The sequence below is a fragment of the Merops nubicus genome, unplaced genomic scaffold, assembly GCF_000691845.1.
Source record: "Merops nubicus isolate BGI_N331 unplaced genomic scaffold, ASM69184v1 scaffold925, whole genome shotgun sequence".
In the NCBI taxonomy this organism is placed as follows: domain Eukaryota; kingdom Metazoa; phylum Chordata; class Aves; order Coraciiformes; family Meropidae; genus Merops; species Merops nubicus.
The window spans coordinates 72077-93230 of NW_008608838.1; the positions used below are offsets into that span (position 1 = coordinate 72077).

General features: G+C 39.0%; 1 protein-coding gene across 1 annotated transcript in view; it reads left to right on the forward strand.

The window, feature by feature from the left end:
• Positions 1 to 17187, forward strand: part of LOC103773024 (breast carcinoma-amplified sequence 3) — a gene marked incomplete at both ends in the record, with an annotated part of 89050 nt that extends 71863 nt beyond the window's left edge. Inside the window, 2 exons of the mRNA XM_008940375.1 lie at positions 6061 to 6194; positions 16911 to 17187. Coding sequence (XP_008938623.1) covers positions 6061 to 6194; positions 16911 to 17187 — 411 coding nt within the window. The remainder of the gene's footprint in view (positions 1 to 6060; positions 6195 to 16910) is intronic.
• Positions 17188 to 21154: the final 3967 nt, after the last annotated feature.

The following is a 21154-nucleotide window of genomic DNA, read 5'->3' on the forward strand; positions in this document are numbered from 1 at the left end:
CATACCATTGAGCCATCTGTTGGACATGGTAAATGTCTGACAGCTTCCATACATCCACCCCAAACTCTGCTCCACATATTCAGATTAAATTCATAATTATCCTAAGTGTGGGGCACTGTTTGGAGATCTCCAGAGTACAGCCATAGGTAATTATTTATTTACTAAATATTTTTTTCTTCTCTGTCTTCTGACTTTATTTTTAAAAAATATTTATTTTAAAATGTTTTGCATATCTATATGTACTTGTGTTTATTTTATGGTGAATTTTGTTGTTAAAATCAGGTTTTCCTTCTTTAGTTAAGCTGTTTTGAAACCAAATTTTGTAACTGTGGCATGTGTGTTACACTTGGAAGTATACATGGGCTTAGTAGCACTAATATTTGGCTGTATTTTGACTAGTGTCAGCCTCAGAGAGAAGTTCAGTGTATATAAATAAAGCTACTGTTCATAGGTCAGGTCATATGTTTCATAAAACCATGGACCATATAAACTTTGTCACATCTTAACAAGATACATACGTGGCTGGGTTTGCAAGAGAGCTGCAGTGGACTGGACATCTGTGGAGTGAGGATGTGGAAGGCAGGAGTGCCAGGCGAGGTGCCTACAGACCCAATTGGGAGCGGCCCCGAGTCCGCGTGGTTCCGCTGAGCTCTCGGTCCTGTCACTCGAAAACCTACAGAGCATCATATTAACATCTCATGGTATCTATGCTCACTTAAAAAATAAAATCTGAGAGGTCGTTCATATTTTTTTAATTACTGTTCAGGTAAACAGTGTGTTTGGGCAGTGCCCATACAGGTCTCAGTGGCTGTGCGGGTGTGGAAATGCAAGAGTTGCATTCCTAAATGAAGCATATCCCTGAATCTGTGCTTCCTCCATGCCTGCTTTCCTAACATTTGTGCCCTCGGTGTTCTTAAAACAAATCCAACACAGCTTGAACGTGTCGAGTTCTTCAGTATGTAATTACAGAATGACATTGTTTTGGAAGGCGGGAAGAACCGTCTGTTGCTCAGAAAGATGGCATTATTTGGAGTGAACTTACTCATGGAACTGAAACCCAAGGTGAAATTGTGTGTACCTCATTTGTATGCGTATAATAAAGAGCTGTGCAATTAGATAGGTGTTATAAATAGGATGTGGTGGAGATGTTTAGGCTGCTCAGGTTTCCTAGATTTTATAGCAAGTGCCCAGGCGAGATTGGCTGCTCTCTAATTTGGCCGCTCGGGCTAACCAGCTGACGCCTGGCTGAAGAGAGTTATGTTCCTACAAGGCCACAGAAGCCCCAGTGTTCGGGCTGCGTCTCCCTCGGATTGCGGAGAACTCTGTGTACCATCAGCAACTTCAATCCCACCCTTTAGGCCAACCCTCATCTATCAAACCCGGGCTGAGAGGGAGCGAGAGGAAGCTCCCAGATAAACATACAGCAGCGCCTAAACTCCTAATCACTCTGGGCTTCCGCTTCCAGGCCCTATAATTAGAAGTCCTTCTTTTCCTTGTATTCCCAGTTGACGCAAATGCTTTTTGTGGCTTGGCACCTCATTTAGGGCGTGGGCTTAGTTTATGGCCAGGCCAGAGTCTGGTTTAGTCTTCTGATACTGCATAAATAGCTCTTAACCCACAGTCTACATCTGTACTAGTTTTTCCTTTTATACATGTATTCTTATTTTTTACCATTTCCATCCTGAAAGAAGCTTATTGTTCCTCAAAGAGAAGGCATGAAAAGTAGGAAGCTGTAAATTAGTGCAAATATATCTGTCAGGTAAAACAAAGCTTTGGTCATTTTTTTTAATCCATCTGGGGTATCTGTTCCTTCTAAACTGGATTTTAAACATCTCTGCGGATTTGAAAAACCACACGGTAAAACAGTCATTAATTTAACCTAGCTGCACCCCTCACATTATGGATGAGCAAAAATCAGAATTGTTGCTGTGAGATACATGTTAAGTAATATCTGCTTTACACATAAATTTCTACTGGGTTCTATGTATGCAAGACACTCAATTGATTTCAGATGTTATCTGTGAAACAGGGATTAATGCCAGTTTGAAAAATAAGCAGGAAATCCTTGAGAATTATTCACTTTTCATCTGTGATTATTCGTACATGAAGTACATCATAAGAGAAAATGTTTTGGACTGAACTTATGACAGCTTTAACCCGTATTTCCGTCTAAACAACTTTTTGGGAAAACTGTCACAAAGTCCTTTAGAAAGCTGAGTTAAAGCTTCCTGCACTTGAAAGCGAAAGTGAGATAATGACCAAGATTCCAGAATCTCCACTGGGATTAGGGATTTCTGCTGGGGTGTTGCAGCAGCCTTTCCTTGCAGGGAGATGGAGAGAGAAACTAAATGGCTGAGCTGTAATAATTGAAAACTGTGATTCTTCAGTGTGAAGTAATGAGAGCTGGAAAATACCACACCAAAACCCAAGTCAAATGTTGTAAAACATCAGTGATTTATTGTTTGAATAACAGTAGTAAGGAAGGTATTTCAAAATGCTGTTTTATAAATACACGTTCTTTCACATCTGTGGTATTGTGCCTGGGACCTCTGTGTTGATACAAGTTCTTCAAGTATATATTTGTATTTCAAATGCAAATGTGAGTATGAAAGGTCCTCCTTTAACTTACTGAAAAATAGTCTCTAATATAAGCACAGGGCCTGTTTTCCCTTGCCTTTCATCTAATAAAATGCATTTATTCCGACCAGTGACAGACAGCAGGATTTTACATCAGGCATGCAAAACTGCCAAATCAGATACCACCCATCTTTCTATTTTTAAGCCAATTCCTTTCCACCCGCACATGTATTATCTTTCACCTCTGTGCTCCTTCAAGTTAGCAAAAAGAGAGAAAAAAACACAACCAAACCCAAAAAGCCACAAAACCCAAAAAAAACCCCCAAAGGCAATGCATGTAAATGGGGAGCCCAGAGCTGTGTACATTATCTGGAACTGATCAGACCTGCAGCCAGGCCGGCACGTTTCACAGCCCCGTGTGTTCGAGACGGTGATGGCAGCAGAAGAGCCAACAGGTACCACCACGTGCCTCGGGGGTCAGCACAGGCTGTGGTCCCAGAGTGGGCTCTCTAGCAATGCCCTGCTGGGGTAAGTAGAGATGACAGATTTGGGACAAAAATCTTTGTAAGGGGAAGGTGAAATTATCTCACATCTGCACGCTGGGGTTTAGTGCACCATCCGCAGACACCTGCATTTGTAGCCAATGCTGGAAACGAGATCCTGGCTAGCTAAACAACCCATCCACTTGATGGACAAGGCAGCATGGTAAATCCTCTGTTTTCACTGGCTCATGGTTGTTACGCAGCTTTCTGTCTCCAGCTTCTAGACAGATTTTTGGCTCGTTTAGAGGTTTTTTTACGATCTTCATTGCACTGTGCCATGTGATGGGATACACATGAGGAATGCTGCGCTCAGATCTCTGGGTGCACTCAGCTCTGCGTTTGTATTTACAAAAGACTTCTAGCACTTTGGGGGAAGAAAAAAAAAAATCTAGATTTGCTGAGGCTGTCTGGTCACTGTTGAGAGAAGGCTTATGTGCTTATTTCTTCCAGCTTCTTCTCTAAAGGTCCTTTCCATCTGGAATGAGAGAGCTCAAAAAGACCAGAAGCACACTCAACTTCTACATAAAGCTATCTGAGCCCTGAGGAGAGGAAAACATGGCAATACAGAAAAGAAATCCTTACTGTGTTGGACTAGGTCTTTTGGAATATCTTCGTTCCAGTAATAGTGGCAGCCTAATTCTAGCACACAAGCCCCTGTTTGCATCCAGGTCTCTCCACTGGAAATGCAATATATTATTGAGGACCGCACACTTCACTAGAAGGGAAGTGTATTTTGTGATGTTTCAGAACAGAATTAATGCAAATTGTGTGCATAATCCCACACTAAAGACTTGGCTGACTTGCACTTGAGCAACTTTAGCTGTATTTCCTATCAACACAGTCACTACAAATCAAGGAAATTGCCAGTTAAGCCAACATTAACATCCAGACCAACCTCAACTCGCATGCCTTACCGCCCAAACATAATACCCAAATGCACTCACGGATTTCTTAGCTCCATAACAAACTCTCTTTCATTTCTAACACTCTTGAGTCGGAGTAACAGCCCGTAACAGTAAAAGTATGTCTGCTGGAGGGAATCTTGCTGAGGTCAGATTTGAGATTTGCATTTGTGTGATTTGGAGGAAATGGATGTGTGCAGTGTGGGTGGCCTCACCCTCTGTCCAAGCCTAACCAGCTCAGTGGTCAAGCTGAGAAGGAAACTTGTAGGCAACTTTGTCTCTAAATGTAACTTGGCTTTCTCTCCAACTTTTTACCTTGTTGCTGGTGGGCCTCCCAGGCTTGAAAGTATTTGTTTACCTTCACAAGATTCTTATTTCCTAAGAGGTAAGGTCAGGAGAAACTGAGGCATACGCCCGTACGTGATGTATTCTCCCTTCTGGAGGCTTTGAGACTCTGCTGTTCCTCCCATGAGCTATGTGCTCACAAACCTGCTTCAGCCTCGGAGGAGGAGGAGGGTACACTGGGGAGTGATGTTTGGCCCAGAAAGTCAAGGCTTGGCTGCTGAAATTCTTCTATTTGAGCTTAAGGGAAGGGGGATTCCAGGACTGCCAAGGAGGATAGTGATGGTGTAACATCAGAAAAGTTAATTAAACGTAATCTTGACTGAGAGAGCATTTCTCTGCTGCTCAGTACACAAGAGGATTTTCTTCTTTCCCCTGTTTAATACTAAAATTTCAAAAGTGGCATATGCTCAGACTTAATGGTGACATGCAGGAACCTTCAAACTTGTACTGTACATTTGTTTAGCAGCAATAAGAAGGATGAATTGTGGAACCATGTGTAAATAAAAGAGAAAGTGAGCTCTCCTTTATGACAGAAATTAGAAGATAATTTATCCTTTCATTAGGTGTTGTGAAAAATGTGGAGACCTACATTCTATGCCTGAAGGGTAAAAGATTTCAGTTTTGCTTTACGTGGAGAATCAACACAACAGAGCTATGTGGAAATTCCTGGTTTTCTGTAACAGATTTGTACCTTGAAACTTATTTAAAAGGCACGTCGATGTAGCTATTAAACTGCTAAAATCACTTTGTGCTTGACGTTAATTAAATGTCAGAGAATTACTTTGGGTGTTAACTTCTTAAATTTCATTAATAAGCATAGTAATGCAGACATTTATATACAGAAAAATAAATATAACATCTGTATGCTGTCGTCCTAAATTCTGCCATGATGCCATACTTTTCTTATACATACAAAAATACTTTTTTTTTTGGTACAAACCCCAGGTTTTTTTGCAAATTAACTTGAAGTATCTTAGTAAATTATTAAAAACTGGGTTATGGACTGACATGTGGTGGGAGAAAAAAGTAAATAGCATATATAAGGTAAGATTCTGCTGATCTTCTAATTTAATAATTTCAGTCCATCCATCAGTGACCTGTTTTCAATGAAAGTAGTACCTAATTTAATATTTAACTTGAAAGCTCTTGACTCTGATTTGCTGCCTTTCAAGCAACAAATCAGAGCGTTTCTTTCATACACATTTGTAAGAAAGATACTTCTTCAGGATTGTTTTTGGTATGGGTTGTTTTGGCTGGTTTTTGATAATATCTCTTCTTCCAAAAATTGTTATTGTGGAAACATCCATCTTTTTTATACTGGCTCTTTCCCAGAGAAGAGCATTTTGGGGTTTCACTCTAACATTAATCACTTCAATACTTAGTATTGGTCACATGAGTTCTCAACTTCAGTTAGAATATTCCCAGATTTTTCAGTTGGCTTTCATAGATGTGTATTGTAATACTTAAGTAATAATACTGTTAATATGATTTCAGTTCTGACTCATTTTTATGAAGTGAATCCTTTTGAGTTCAGTAATTTTATGCAACTGTTTTCTTTTTTTCCAGAAAACAAAATGTAAGCCATGCTAGCTTCTTTAGATAGACATTCTTAAGCCTGTGCTTTTGCAGTGATTAATCTCTTGTTCTTTTGTGTTTCTTTTTTCTTTTTCTTTTTCTTTTTTTTTTTTACCCAGGGATGTTGCTGGTCACTACTGACACGTTAGGCCATGATTTCCATGTTTTTCAAATACTGACACATCCTTGGTCATCATCACAAAGTGCCGTCCATCATTTGTATACACTTCACAGGGGAGAGACTGAAGCCAAAGTAAGTTAAACTATTTGCTGAAGAATAATCCCCAGACACCTTATACATTTTGTGTATGTTGGCACTTTAATGTTTGTTTCAGCACACAAAGACCCTTTCTTATGTTCTAGCCACAGAAAGGATAAGAGCACAGCATTTAACCTGGACAATAATAAATTCTTGCCCTTTACAATGAGGTGCTGTCAGATTTATTCAGATATGACACTACCTCCAAAGAGCCCAGATTATTAGCTGTGTTTGTACTTAACCTTTTCTCATGTAACATGTTAAACATTTGTCTAGTGCCCGTGAAGCAGCTGTCAGGGTTTGCTTGACTTTGGTGGTAAAAGCCAAAGGCAGATAATTAGAGAGTTGAAAGGAAGAGTTAATCAAAAGACTGTGATTAATTTTTATCTGCACTTCAGCAAAGCCGGGGAACCTGTTGGAGGCTGCAGTGGACCAGATTTAAGTTCCCAGTTTAAAAACCCCACTCCTAAAGATGGCAGAGTAAATTAAGCTATTAGTGTAAGGTGAAAAAGTCTGAAATTATATTTTTAAAAATGCTCAGTAAGCTGATACACTGATAGAGTGGAAAAAAGTGAGAGGGATCCCTGTGATGGAAGCAGTGCAGCATGCTGTGCCCGAGTCCTTCACTGCAATGCAATGCTTTTAGGCATCAGGATTGGTTCACCTCTGTAGCACTGAGTAACTGTTGAAGAACCTGTTTTAAATACATAAATAAAAATGTCACCACAGGGTAAGAAATGAGTATTGCACTTGCTGATGCAATTACACACTGAAAGCACAGACTTGTGACAGTCTGGCAGATGTAAACTATTGTGACAGAGAGAAGCCTGGGGCTCTATGATTATGACCCTGACACTGGGAGCCTGGATTATTGTGGTACTGTGATTATAGCTCCTTCAAACCTTTTTTTTTTATCCTTCTTTGAGTTTTTGCCTTTCCTTTGTAACAAACAGAAACTGAATGCTTTATTTAGTGTAGTAGCACTTGATAATGTTTCAATCCGTGTGAATTTAAATTATTAGTAGTTTAAGTACTCTAAAGCTTTGCTGCTACTGTACTGGAAAAGTGTTACTATTATCATAGGCAATGGTTTACTACAAGAAGGAATAACTAATCTGGAAAATTATAAGAAATCAGGAAAAATTGACCCTGTACGTTAATATCTATAGTGTTTACAAGTAATTTTTTACAAATCATATAAAGGGCATTGAGATCTGTGTGTGTTCGTATACTCTGTCAGCTGTTCGAGCATGTACCATAATGTGTTTAATGTTCTAGAGTTATTTTTCTTCTACTTTCATACCAAAAATGGGAAATACCCTATGATCAATATTGAAAACCAAAGCAAGGGACTCCAGTCTCTAGGAACAAGGATGTTCTTCTGTTTTTTTACAGCTGATAAATTTGTTTTTAAGGCATATGTTGAAAACCAAACATAACATGTTTTCAAGAATAAACCTTTATTGATACACTTTTTTTTTTTTTGGTTATAGTATTAGCATCTCTGTGAAAGCATTGCATTAACATTCTCATAATCAACATAGTAAAGTTTTTTTCCTAGTTTGCCACATAGTTTCCTTTTGGGATGTGAACAGTATAGCTTTTGGAATGGTGTTAAATAGAGAAAATTCTAACTGGTCTGAGGCGTATTGGTGGATTTTACAACTCCCTTGATAATTAAACCATCCAGCAACAATATCACATTGATACCTGTGATTCTCAATACATGTCTGTCATTTAAAATATTTACATAACATGATGGATGGTTATACTTTTCCTTTTGGAATAACAGGACTTGTAGTTGTTTAGTGAGACGAGTAGTATGTGGTGCTATTCTTTTGTTCCATAAACTTCATGTATGTGTAGCATTAGACAAGAATCTTGGAAGCTGTTCAATTTAAAATTCCTAATTCAGATATTCTGAGACACACACTGGCAGCCTCTGTACCTCCTTTCTTGGTTAGTATTTATACATTTGCAACCAGACATTTTTTCTTATTTTTTTTCCCCCCCTTGGTTTAAAGCTAACTGTGAATCAAGGCCAATGATCTTAAAGGTCACCTTCTGTACTGGAGCTATAAAAAGTTCTAATTTGTGTTGATGGACGTGAGTGATTATCAGTGTCAAAATTTGTTTAGCTAGTACCCATTATAAATTGTTTAAACATCATCATTATGCCCCTGTTATATATGGTATTTTAATGTCCATACTGAAATCATCTGCTCCATATGTGAGATTCTGGCCAATTGTGTTTCACCATACATTTTCCAAATGTGGGGAACCTTCTCTCACAGGCTGATACATGATTTTTCTTTTCTTGCTTTGTGATTAGGAAATGTCTGTCTTGCAAATACTTCTTAATGATATTATATGTCCATTTAGTTCATGGACAAAGAACTGGTACAGGGGTAATGTTGATAAAAGTTCCACATATTTGTTTGAATGGTTGTGTCTAAGCTGCTGGGGACACAGAAATTCCCTTTACAGGATCACTGCTTCTGCACAGACTGACTGTACATGGAGTACAGGGTAAGACCTGTTTTTCCAGAAGTGTTGGCTCTGCAGTGGATGCTTTGTGTAACACGTGACATATCAACTTCACTCTGGGAGCAAACATTGGATAATCATATATTAGCGCTCCAAATGCTGACAGGTATATCTGGTGCTGTAGAATATTTGAACTGTAATTTTGCCAGTTTAGAATATCAGCCCTGAAGTATCCCCTTTAGCAGGGCTGCAGAACTTCCAGTCTCCGGGGTACCTTGTCCTTAGTGATTGGAGGGCAGAGCAAAAGCTTGATATTCTGTCTCCTGAGAGAAGGTGGCAGGAGGTCCCCTCTGTCATTCGTATGCAGAAGTGTCCTAAGTGGATTAAGCTGCACGCTTAATGTATATTAAAGAAAAAGAAGCAAGTGTTGTGATTTAATAATGGTGTCTTCTGATCGATTTACTGCAATCAAGCAGTGTCTCTGAGTCACCCACGTGTCTTTCTACTGAGTCAGATGTATTAGCTGTGCTGGTACTTTGACTTAATGAAAGTACAGAACATATGCTCCATCATGCTTTCATTTTTCTAAATTCCAGACAAACTCTCATTTGAGATTGAGAAATTTCAGTCTGAAAGACTGTTTCTACTTTTTCCTGACCATTTCCAAAATAAAGAGACTGTCTGGAAGGAAATCTATAGGGGTTATATCTTCCCTCATGGACATCAGGATCTTGTCCTTAGGCAAAGCAGAATTTGTGCTAAGCATTTGCAATGAGTTGGCCACTCCAAGCAGGTAGTGTCACTGAAATCAAACCATTAATGAATGGGGTAAAATAGAGACTTTGTACTTTGATTTCTATAAAGGGAAAGTGAAAACTGATTTTAATACAGAATGTTGTGTTTGCATTGTCTATCCTGAGAGCTATACTTATGCTATTTGTAACATCTGCTGGATGGAGGAGGAGGGGATGAGGCTGTTGCAAGTTCCTCCATGAGATAGGCCTTCCCTGCACTGAAGAGCTCCTCACGGCAGACTGCTGCTATTTAGTGTATATTCAATATATGATCATATGCACTTTCTGAACAAGAGCTGGTTGTTTTTCCCTCGAGCGATGTCCAAAGGCACTGCTAGCCATCTTCCAGGGTTTTTGGTTTAGTGATCTTCTTTTTAGGGCTTGTCTGCCAGTCCACGTGATGTTGGCTTCATGCTGCTGAGGGAGATTTAGGTGCTGTGCTGGGTAAGGTCGGTTCTTTGAGCTTGGGCTCCCCTGGATGCAGAGTTAAGGGTAAGTAATAGTGTTCTCCCTGACTCTTCAGAGATAGTCTTCATAATGTGGTTTTCTCTTTCTGCGTTCTTTGAACAATCAAACAGAGCAGTTTGGAGTTTCCAAGCGTTGTTATTGCAGATCTGTCTTGTATTTGCTGACTTTGAGCAGCAATTACAGGAAGAAGCCTTATTCACTGAATAAAACACTGAGGAGTGAGGACTGTGGAGATCACTCAGCTCCTAACAAAGCCACTGTCTTTTTTTGTGTGACTCAGATGAGGCTGGGTTAAGCTGGGAAGTGGTCCTCTGTGTCATATGGGCATTGTGAGGACAATGATCATGAAAGAATGTGAAGTGCTCAGATACTTTATTGGTTCAAGTGATGACAGTCCCAAGGTCACAACTTCTTTTCTGCACATGCAGTCAGAAGTCACAGTTTCAGTTACATTGGATTAATGTCTTTAGTCTCTAAGTGCCACTTATACTTTAGGATTTAATTTTTTTTTACTTCAGAGAGCAAAACCCAGTATGTGTGATGCACTGTGTTACGTCGTGAAGATTCATTGCAAGCGCTGGTGGTATTTAACCATACCAGGGAGAGCACTGAGGTGCTCAGAGCATCTACCCTTGCACAGCTCAGCCATAAAGGGGAAAATTGTGCATGTGCATGTGGTGCACATCTTGGTTAAGGATACGTTTTCTTGTCCTACAGATCCTGCATTGTAAGTCAACACTTACTGCACTTATAGCTTTATCCAAGAGCGTTTTAGAAGGTTCCTGATAAAGGTATAGCATGTTCTGAACCGAGGAAGCTCATTTACATGCAGATGAAAGTTACACTGTCACCTGATGATCCTTTCTCTTTGATCTGAAATTGTAAACAGAAAAAAAATATCCCTGAAAACAGTATTATCTCAACCTAGGACAAACAAACGTAACGATAGCATCAGTGGGCTGGTGGCCAGGGTCCTGTGTAATCTTCTACACTGTCAGACTTTTGTTATTCTGACTCTCAGACTGCTGTTACAACTGACTTCAGTTGACACAGGTAAACAGAGGGGATGATAAAAACATTCCAGCAGGGGCTGCCACAGAACATGTGCAATCTTACGCTTTTCTAGGGAATGCATGAATGGGTTTGTGACGTGATTTCATAGAGTGTTCAAGGTTGTGTCACGTACCATGTCCAGGTAGTGCAACACTGGAGTAGTTTACAAACATTTGATGTAAACCTCCATGGTTAATAGAAATTTCTTGCTATTTTTTGACATACTTAAGTAGTTGCAATTATTGAAATAGTCTCTGGAAGAGAGACTTTCTTATTTCTAGGAAAGGATCTGGGGACAGTCTCGAAATAATAAGGATTGATTTAGGGAAGCTGATCAGTCATTGATGAAAGCAGACAATAAGAAACTGCTGCAATTAGAAGTAGCTTAACTGTGTTGAGGAGATGGAGCTCCAAGCAGAGTGGCATTTGCAATTTCAGTTATTAATAGAGAGCTCTACTCTGGCTGAAGGACCCTACGTGAATGTCTCACTGTGCCCAGGTTCCACCGTTGTTTTTATACCAAACTGAAATCAGTTTTGACAACTCGGAGAGACAGAGCTGGGTCTGTGTGGGTCGGATAAATCTTATTGTGTAGTCCATGATTTTATTATTTTTTCATTTGTGTTTGTTCCTACCTCATTTCCTTAATTTTCTCAACCAAAAAAATTCAAATGCAGACCAGTTTTCTAATTTATTTTGACCCTTGCCTCCTCAGTCCTGCTGCTCTTCCTTGTTATTTAATGATATTGTCGTTTTATTTCTGCCATCTCCCTGCACAGCATAATGAAATACTTGTCATGTCCTTCAAACAGTGGTGTGTTTTCACTGTGACATTGCATAGTGTGCATGAAACTGGGTTAAGTTCCTGTTGCAGTAATGCTAGTCATGCTTTATTGTTGTTTCACTCTGCTAGTAAAGCTTAATTTAATGCAGTGAAACACATAAGAATATACATCTTGTTCCTGGTGCAACTTGCCACAGCTGGAAAAGGGGCACTAGGGAAAATAAAAAGAGCCCTAGGAAGATCAAAATGCATCCTAATCGTTGTTTCTTGTAATCACTATGAAAATACATGGTTCAACGTTGAGACCTTTGTTTTCTAGCTATTGCATTATGCACACACATCAGGAATGGGTTTGCCTGGGGATGTTTCTGTGATAGCCCAAAAAAGCTCCTTCTCCTAAGAAAACAAGTGATAGTCTACATTTAAACGTTGTGCAGCAAGTTAGTACAATATTAACTTTTAGAAGCCCTGAAATCTGGAGGCTGGTTGTGGGCTGTCAGTCATTCCCAGGGCAGTGGTAAACAAGGTCACTGCCTGTCCCGTGGGATTGCTTGTGTCATCAGCTGTTCCTCTGACCATCCCATTATAATCAACTACTGTTAAAATAAGTTTTTTTCTGTGCTGCCCTTATTCCTATTTTGTTTTCTTTCCATTAGCTTGAATTATTTTTTAATTTATTCTATCACTGTGGTCTAATTAAAGTCACATTTAAGTTTGGAGAAGCTCTGGAAATAAAGAAGAAAAGATAGCAAAAGTTTATGTAGGTACTTGTTATATAAAATAAGTGAATGTATGTCAGCTATGAAGCCTTTGGTTCAGATGATTTCCTTTAGTTTTTCAGACTATTAGAAATAATCTTTTTATCTGTACAGTCTTGAAAGTGATCTTCAGTAGAGCTGTTGACACATGACGTGTCTTTGTAGGACTCCATCTATCAAATCACCCGACTGTCTCACTCAGCTCAGCCTCTCAACATGGCTGTTAAATTTTCATTCAGTTTTGTGGAGGATTTTACATCATATTGTTCAAAACACAGGGAAACAGGATAGTGGACACTAAAAAGAAGCATAGGAGAAGAGTAACTGAAGGAAAGCAGAAGACAATGTAAGATGGAAAAGAAGTTATGGAGGTTGTAAGTGAATGCTTTGATGGAAAGGGTTTTAAGAAACAAATGGTGAAAGTGAGAGAAATGACAAAGCTGAGGGGAGCTATGCAGTGGAGTAGTATTGATAATTTTGTGAGAGTAATGAATTTTTTTTCAACAAATTTAGCATATTGATACAGACAAGAGTCAGTAATAGACAGTAATATAGAGGTGCAGCATGTCTGAAGAGCCAGAACACTTTTGGGTTTGACAGGTTCTGATCAGGATTTGTGGAGCAAGGCAAATAGGCTATAAAACATGGTACGAAATGTTTGCAGACCTGCTGTGGAACAGCAGTTACAGAATACCTGGTTTAGACATGGGCAAATTGGAGGATGCGTGATGTTACCCTTATATCAGACTGTGGTTGTCTTAAGTGCATACCTTTGGGCCAGAAAAGACTCTGGTGTTTCTAAGGAGGACCTTGAAGTATCCAGGGATCTCACTGAGGTTTCTGGATATGCAAGAAATGCAGTTGGAAGCTTAAAGAGCCAAACTGCTTGCAAACTAAGAGGAAGAAATGGTAGTAAAGCAGTGATGTTCCCACAAAGGTATTTAGTATTGCAATTTAGGCTATCTTAAGGGTTCCTGAGTTAAACAAAATCCCAGGTCTGTAATTCCCTTTACTGTCTGAGACAGAAGAGGATAGATAAAATTTTGAAATACAGACACGAGTATTAAATCTGATGTTGACCTTGAGCTATAGAATAAACTTTGCCTTGTGAGAGATCTAGTGTACTTTGTACTTTATTAACATATATCTGTAAACACTATGGGGTCTTGATTGATCTTTGGTATCTAAACATTACATCATAATTAACAACAAATCCAGAGATATATTATAAATACATGAAATAATAGTACATTAACCTAAAGGACAGCAATAAATTGCAACGCTTAGCATAAACTTGAAAACCACTAATGGGCCACTGTGCAGTTTGTTTATACTGTAAGCAGTCAAGAACTCTGTGTAATGTACAGTAACAGCATGGTGGAAAGCAGCAAGTCTGGGATAATATATGTTTTTATTTTTCATGGACACGCACAGCTAATTTTTTGAAGTCATTTCTGAGACTGCCATGATGAGCATTCTCCTTCCAGCCTGGTCCACGGCTTGCTTCTGTCTGCTGGAAACTTCTGGGCTCCTTTGATTTCCATGGATGGATTTGTACTTTTTTGATATGAACACATTGAATTCATGGCCTTGTATGAAATGGGAAATACTCTCTGAATTACCTCCTTGAACTGTGTGTGGTACTGCTGCTCCTCATTTGCTGTGAAAGGCAAACGAGGCCATTTTTTAGGCTGGTAGGAGATAGGTAGAATTGCTGCATGCGTAGTGGTATTTTCCAGAATACTTTTTGTGGCTGCTGAGTAGGGTTTCAGAGCTGTACTCCTATAAATTTTAATTGATTTCACACTCATCTGTCAACGCTTTTTTTTTTTTTCCTTCTTACTACTGAGTCTTAAAAACCTGTTTTTTCTCTGCCTCTGTGGTTTCAGCCATATTTTAAGTCATCATGACTGTGATACTCACTGTCTAACTGCAGGGAGGGTTATTTTGAAGAGAACATTTTGGATTATGTTGTTTCAAACTCTCTTCCTGAAGATCAGGAATACTTTTTTTGTGTGTAATGTTTACATTGAGAAAAAAACATCCTGTGATGATTGTTTCCCAGTTTCTTGGCTTGTGTTATCATAATGCCAGGGCTGTTTTATGTGTTTTTAAAACAACGTAATCCTAAGGATGCATACTGAAGACTAGTAATAGAAACATACACATTTCTGTTCTGCAGTATAGCAAGATATAATATTTTTTCTCTCTTGTCATCTCATAGAAATGTCCTCTAAAAATGCTCTACCAGTAATAGGTTGTTTTAGAGATCGGAAGGGGAATTTAAAGCTGGATTTAAAATGAATACCAGATATTTGGAAAACAGTGACTTGTTCAGTGGCGTCACATCTAACAACAATCATGGCCATTCTTTCTGTTATTAGAAATGAGAAAACAGGGCCTTTGATAGAATTAAATTATATTCCAACAGTCTTCATGATTTTATTGCACTGGTGACCATTCTGTTGTAACTGAGAATGGCAATTTGTATACAGTCCATGTGTTCAGCTTTGGCTGGGAGAAGTTGCCTCTTTAAACAGCAAGTATTTAAATATTCTTGGTGCCATGGTTTTTCCTCTGACTCCATGGCTTTGAGCTTTATTTTTTTGGCTCTTGTTAGTCTCTGTGGGGTCTCTAATCCTTTTTGAGCAGTCTATTAAGGTGGAACGCTTTGTCGGCAAACCAGGAGCTTTAAGCGCTGTGACTTTGTGACAGTAATACCAGAGTCACTGAAGTGCAAAACCTGTCACATTTTGGGGAGGTTGTTTAGCTGTATCATTGACAGATTATTTGGGTATGTTACTGTAATTGAAAAGAGAAGGTGTGTAGCACTGTTTTTTAGTTTATCTGTGTAATGGTGATCAAGCATTTCATGTCCTGACATTGTGTCAGCCAAATATCTTGTCACAAGTCACAAGACTTAAAACCTTTTTTTATCTCAAAGGCTTCAGGGCTCAGTTGGAAACTTGCACTTTGACAAATACTTGCTGCTTTTGTCTGGAATAGCTGGAGTGCATTTCTGGAATATTTGTCAAGATTTTATCAGTGTTTACTCCAATTTGAGTACCTAGTGTATTGTAAAACTGGCTTCAGTGAAATCTTCAAGAATTTTATTTAGTTTATGCTGTTTAATAATATAATGAAAACTAATCCTTCGTCTGTATCTTTGTTTGCAGTGTTAAATCCTACTTGCATACGTGGTTCTTTTTCATCAGCTTTTACCTTTAAAAACATTTTTGGAAGAATCTTAGGATTTATTTTTTTTCTGTGATAAATCATTTTAACCTAGGCTACTTGTTTTCTTGAGTTGCCTGCCAGTACAGGGTTGGAAGCAAACTTTAATCTCTCTTTTAAAGCATTCCTTCAGGAAGGAAAATTTGCTTTCCATCAAAGTGTTGTGTAAAGCACACTTAAAAGAGAATTAAATCCTTCTGGACTTAGTATCTGAGATCTATGCAAGGAGTAATTGTAGTAGAAAATATTTAACTGTATTTGCTTCAAGACTGACTATTTTAAGCTAAAACAAGACTTGTGTTTCTCAAGTGTTGGATAAGGACTTGTATACCTAAGAAGAAATCTAACTGGGGTCTTTTCTGTGACTCCAGTGGCTGATTAGTAAAGATTTTTATGTGTAAAATGGAGTGGGTTTATAGAGAGAAATGGCCAAAGTTGTTCAGTTTCTTCATGACACAATTTTAACCCCCCAAAAAAGCATACGTCCAGGGATACTTGGATGACTGGTAGTTCCACTGAGGGATACACTGACAGTAGTAAGATTAGAGACTGTTACAGACAGCTTCTGAAAATACAGGCCATTGATTTTCATTTTGTTCTGTAGGACACGGTATTTCTGTCGACTTAAAATATAGTTTTGAGTGCCAGTATTTGTCAAAATCAGGCCCAGTGGTGAGATTTCTATCTTATTCTCATCTCTCCCTTTCCCCTTTTTGTGTAATCTTTAAAAATTAAAGCAAACAAACAAATAACAAAACATGTAATTGAAATGATTTCCCAACTCTTTTTAAAACTATACTTTATTTGAAAATTACACTGAGCTCTTGTGGCTTTCTGTGGTACTTTGCAGCATGGTTTGTTTTCATAAGTTCAGGCGTGTTGAAAAGAAAAATCTCAGAATATTTTGAAAAGTACACAGAATTTGGAACCGGGTGTTATACTGCAGCTTATTATATATCGTGAATGCTAAGTTCATGGGTATATACACAAAAATTCCAAGTTACTGCCTGAACTTAGGGGGTTTTATTCAGGTTTCCATTTAAGATCTGTGTTTGTTTCAAAGGTGATAGTCCGTTTCCTTCGTTGGATGTGCGTACGCTGGTGACTCCGTTCCCATTTCACTGTTCCCTAGGTGCAGGATATCTCCTTCAGCCACGACTGTCGCTGGGTGGTGGTCAGCACGCTCCGTGGCACGTCCCACGTGTTCCCCATCAACCCCTACGGCGGGCAGCCCTGTGTCCGCACACACATGTCCCCCCGCGTGGTGAACCGCATGAGCCGCTTCCAGAAGAGCGCAGGGCTGGAGGAGATCGAGCAAGAGCTGACATCTAAGCAAGGAGGACGCTGTAGCCCTGTCCCAGGCCTGTCCAGCAGCCCCTCTGGCTCACCGCTCCACGGTAAACCCCTTTGTTATCCTTTTTTTCTTTTTTTTCCTCTCCCTTACATTGTCAAGCAACCTTTCCTCTTGAGTCGTTAATGCCCACATCCTCTAAGATGTTTCAGTGCTTGCTGTGTAGCTGCCTGACTCAAAGATTTGGTTCCTAAATACCTTTGGAGATGGAGGCCTAACAATCGTCATAGTCTTCCAGCTTCACGTTTCAGTAGGATTTGCTAACAGCCTGAACAGCAGAAATGTTGGTTTTACTGGAGGCTGAAAGAATTGAATTGTTTCATTCTATTTGCCTGTGTAGTTTGTGCAACCAAAAAATGAGGTTCATCAACTAAGGTGCTGCAGGTGGTGTGTAAAGTATGTAATGGATGCAGATATGATAGGAGTGAGCCAAGGTACAGATGATTCAGATAGTTCCAGTTTTGCAACTACAGTAAACTGCACTGTCGCAGATGTCTGAATAATTTCCACTCTAAAGTGTAAGTTTTGGGGTCTTTCAAGTTTTCTTGCCATCTCACACACAGTTGGTAATCTGGTCTGTGTTCATAGACCTAAAATTCTCATTGTCCATCACCCTCAATGACCATGAGGCACACCTGCTTGTGCACAATAAATACTGGCTGAGGAGAAATGTGGAAAGTAGGTGGTGTGAAGTTGATGGCACAGATTGTTGTCCACTTTTGTGTGTGTCTGGGCAATGTGACACAAAAATCTGTGAGAATGGATCTGTACATCCTACTCCTGTGATGGATGCACACTGGAGAAACTAAAAGGACTAAAAGGCCTCTAAAATAGTATCAAAAATCATCATTGTCCCAGCTTCTTCAGCTTCCTCTTTGCTATTCTTTTTGCCCTCTTCTTTCATGAGGTCTGTACTAGAAGCTTCTTTGTTTGGATTCGGGATTTGCTGCATCCTTAGCCCTCCTTTCTGTCAAGGGCAAGTCAGAGCTTCCATTGAAGTGGAAGTTTAAATAGCAGTTTGTACGGGTAGCCACCCTTGTCCAGTCTGAGGGTATTAAAAATGGCAAGAACAGTCCCTCTTCCCTGGTCATGAGGAGGATTAGAAGTTCTTGTGAAAGCCCAACTGTGTGCTGTCACAGTCAACATCTTTGCTGCTATAGAGAGAACCTTTGTGACGTTTCTGAATCAAAGGAACATTTTTAGACTTGTTGATTATTGAGGGAACCAGAATTGTCTTAGAAGAAGCCTTTGTATTTTCTCTTTTCTTTGGACTTTTCTAAACAAAGTTTTCTATATAGCTGTTCTGGAACCATGCTCTTCTGCCTGGAGCCACTGGAAGGCACCCAAAACGTGATCTGTAGTTTCCTCCTCCTTGGAGACATTTGTGTATCTACCATTTTACTTTCTCTCTCATTGCTGTACAGCAGCTCAGCATGTCAGGCTTGAAACAGGCTGGGGAGTGCTCTGAAGGTTTACTGTGGCACATCCAACCCCTTTTAACTGTTGACATCACTTAGAGGAAAGGAAGGAACTATCAATTCATGTAGCTTTCATACAACCAATTCTGTTTTCTGTCAAGGGAAATTGCAGTGAGTTGCTGCCTTTACAGTCCTCTTAGGTACATTTGAAGTTTTGAATAGATTTGACACTTTTTTTTTTAAGAAAGAACAGCAGTTTCATTTGCTCTTGGGTCTTCAGTGGTGGACAGATTTTCTAGGTAGGGGAAAGACATGCATGGACGAGAGAGAAAGGGAGCAGCATTTGTGGGAGTGTCTCAAGTTTTAAGGCTTCAGTTTTCAAATGTCTGTCTTGAAATACAATAAACTAGATTTTTATGCAGTCATTATTGCTTGAAAATCATGGCTCTGTTTAAACAATTAGCTCCATTTGAAGGCTCCATATGGGCACTGAGAATTCAGGCAGGAAGGTAACTTGGATTTCTAGAGAACTTCACACAGATTTTGCTCATACTTCCTCACGGTGTAGAAGGGCTTGCAGTTGAACACATACTTAAGACTGGGTGTTGGTAACTTGCAAATTTTCACATGAAAAATTTCCATGAGGAATTAGTGGGGATTTTATGGAGGAGTTAGCAGAGCTGTTATAAAAAAAATAATAGAAAAAAAGATGAAATAGTTTGGTTTTAAATAATCCATTGGGCAAAATATTTTAGTGTTTTTAGTAATATTATTGCTGCTCTTTCATTTCAGTAATCTTTCAGTTTACCTGACTGAAGGCAGGCAGGATATTGAACCATATTATATATGCCTTTTATAAAACCCATTTATTTGTCAGCTTGGAAGGAAAAATAGCTGAAGTTTGCAGTGACTTTCAGTGGAGGGATTTTGTGCATGTGTGGCAGCTGGATTAACCAGAGCCCAGAGATTATTTTAATTTGTGACTGAAGATGTGTTTACTCAGATTGTAACAGCTCCTTATCATGTTATAATGTTAAATTTTGTTGTTTAGCAGAGTTACGCTGGTCTAGTGGCAGTTCTGGGTTTAATTCTTTACTTTTGGTGCACTGTGTGCCCCTTGGTAAATTTTATTCAGCTGATTTTGTCTATCAGCTTTCTGCTGTGTAACAAGAATAATCTCTATGTTGCACATGTATGGAAATACTTAGGTTTTTTTCTTAAAAGAAAAAATATTACTTGAATAGTTTTCTTCAGGAAGAATAACTGTTAGTTTCTTTAATCATCCCTGTAAATGCAGCTGATTGTAATGGAAATAAAACCAAAGGCCGTGGCCTGGAGAGCACCATTACACTGGGACAAATCGTTACGTGACAGAGAAGATTGTGATAATCTGTGCAAGATTTTTTTTTTTGCTTAGAGTTGTGTCATCATGATTTTCCTCTTAGGTCCTTTGCAATCTAGAAACATTTCAATAAACCCTAAATTAGAAAAGCTGCTATAAATTCTGCTCCTAATATTCCTTTCACGTTACAATAGCACTGCTACAACTTCAGGCCAAATGACCCGACTTCTGTGAGCAGAGCTCTTGCTTGTTATCTCCTTTTTGATTAGCAGTTGTAACCTCTTGATGTTAACATGTGATTAGCTTTTGTTCTTGTAAATATTTTCAGAGTTCGGGCTTTGTAGTATTTTTCTCACTTGTTTTTTAACTCCTAGTTTCAAAATGAAACTGTTTGCTGTGTATATAGTAGCGAGGCAATCTATTTACATTTTGCTGGAGTACCCCAGGAGCTGTTTACCCACACGATGTACGCCTCGACTGCGGGTGGGGATGATCTCACTGCCAAATGAATCATCCTTTGGCTTTGTTCTTTTTAGGAGAATAACTACACTGTTAAATAGAGGATGATAAAGGGCTATTTCCTTTGCACCTTTTATAGCCAACCCAGATTTTGTTTGGGTTATTCTGTCTGTTAATCCAGCGAGGTTGTATTTCTGTCGTTCTCTTGGATTGCCAGAGCATGTTCAGGAATATCTGAGTTCAGTTGGGATCCTTTTATGGCCTTTTGCTATTATAAGACTATTACGACATCATTTGGTTGTGGGGCTGAACATTAGGTAGAAATATGGCATTATGCAACCTTTTCACTTGTATAAATTAGATTTTATGGTACTTACCTGTCTCAGGTACACTGTAGATTAATGGCTGAGTAATTAAACCAAAATTATGTCCTTGATTATGCAAATGTATCCCATGTTATCTTTGGGACACCTATATGTGCATGTCAGGGAGCATTTAACTATGAAAGTGTAATGCTTTGCTTGGAAGACTGAAAAATTTATATATCTCCTATTAGTTTTAGTCTGCACATTAAAATTTACAGTATGTTACCATCACTACTTCTTGCACTACTAGTAAAAAGTCTCTCTACCAGTTAAACTGCCAGTTGAAATCTCTCTAATTCTACGCAGAGGATTTTTCCATTGTTGACTGCAGGAATTTGCAGTATCAGAACAAACAGTAATTTAGTAAATTAAACAAGCATTGGTTCTGTAGCTACATACCCACACCCACTAAAAAGTCAATAAAATTATGATCCTCTGTGA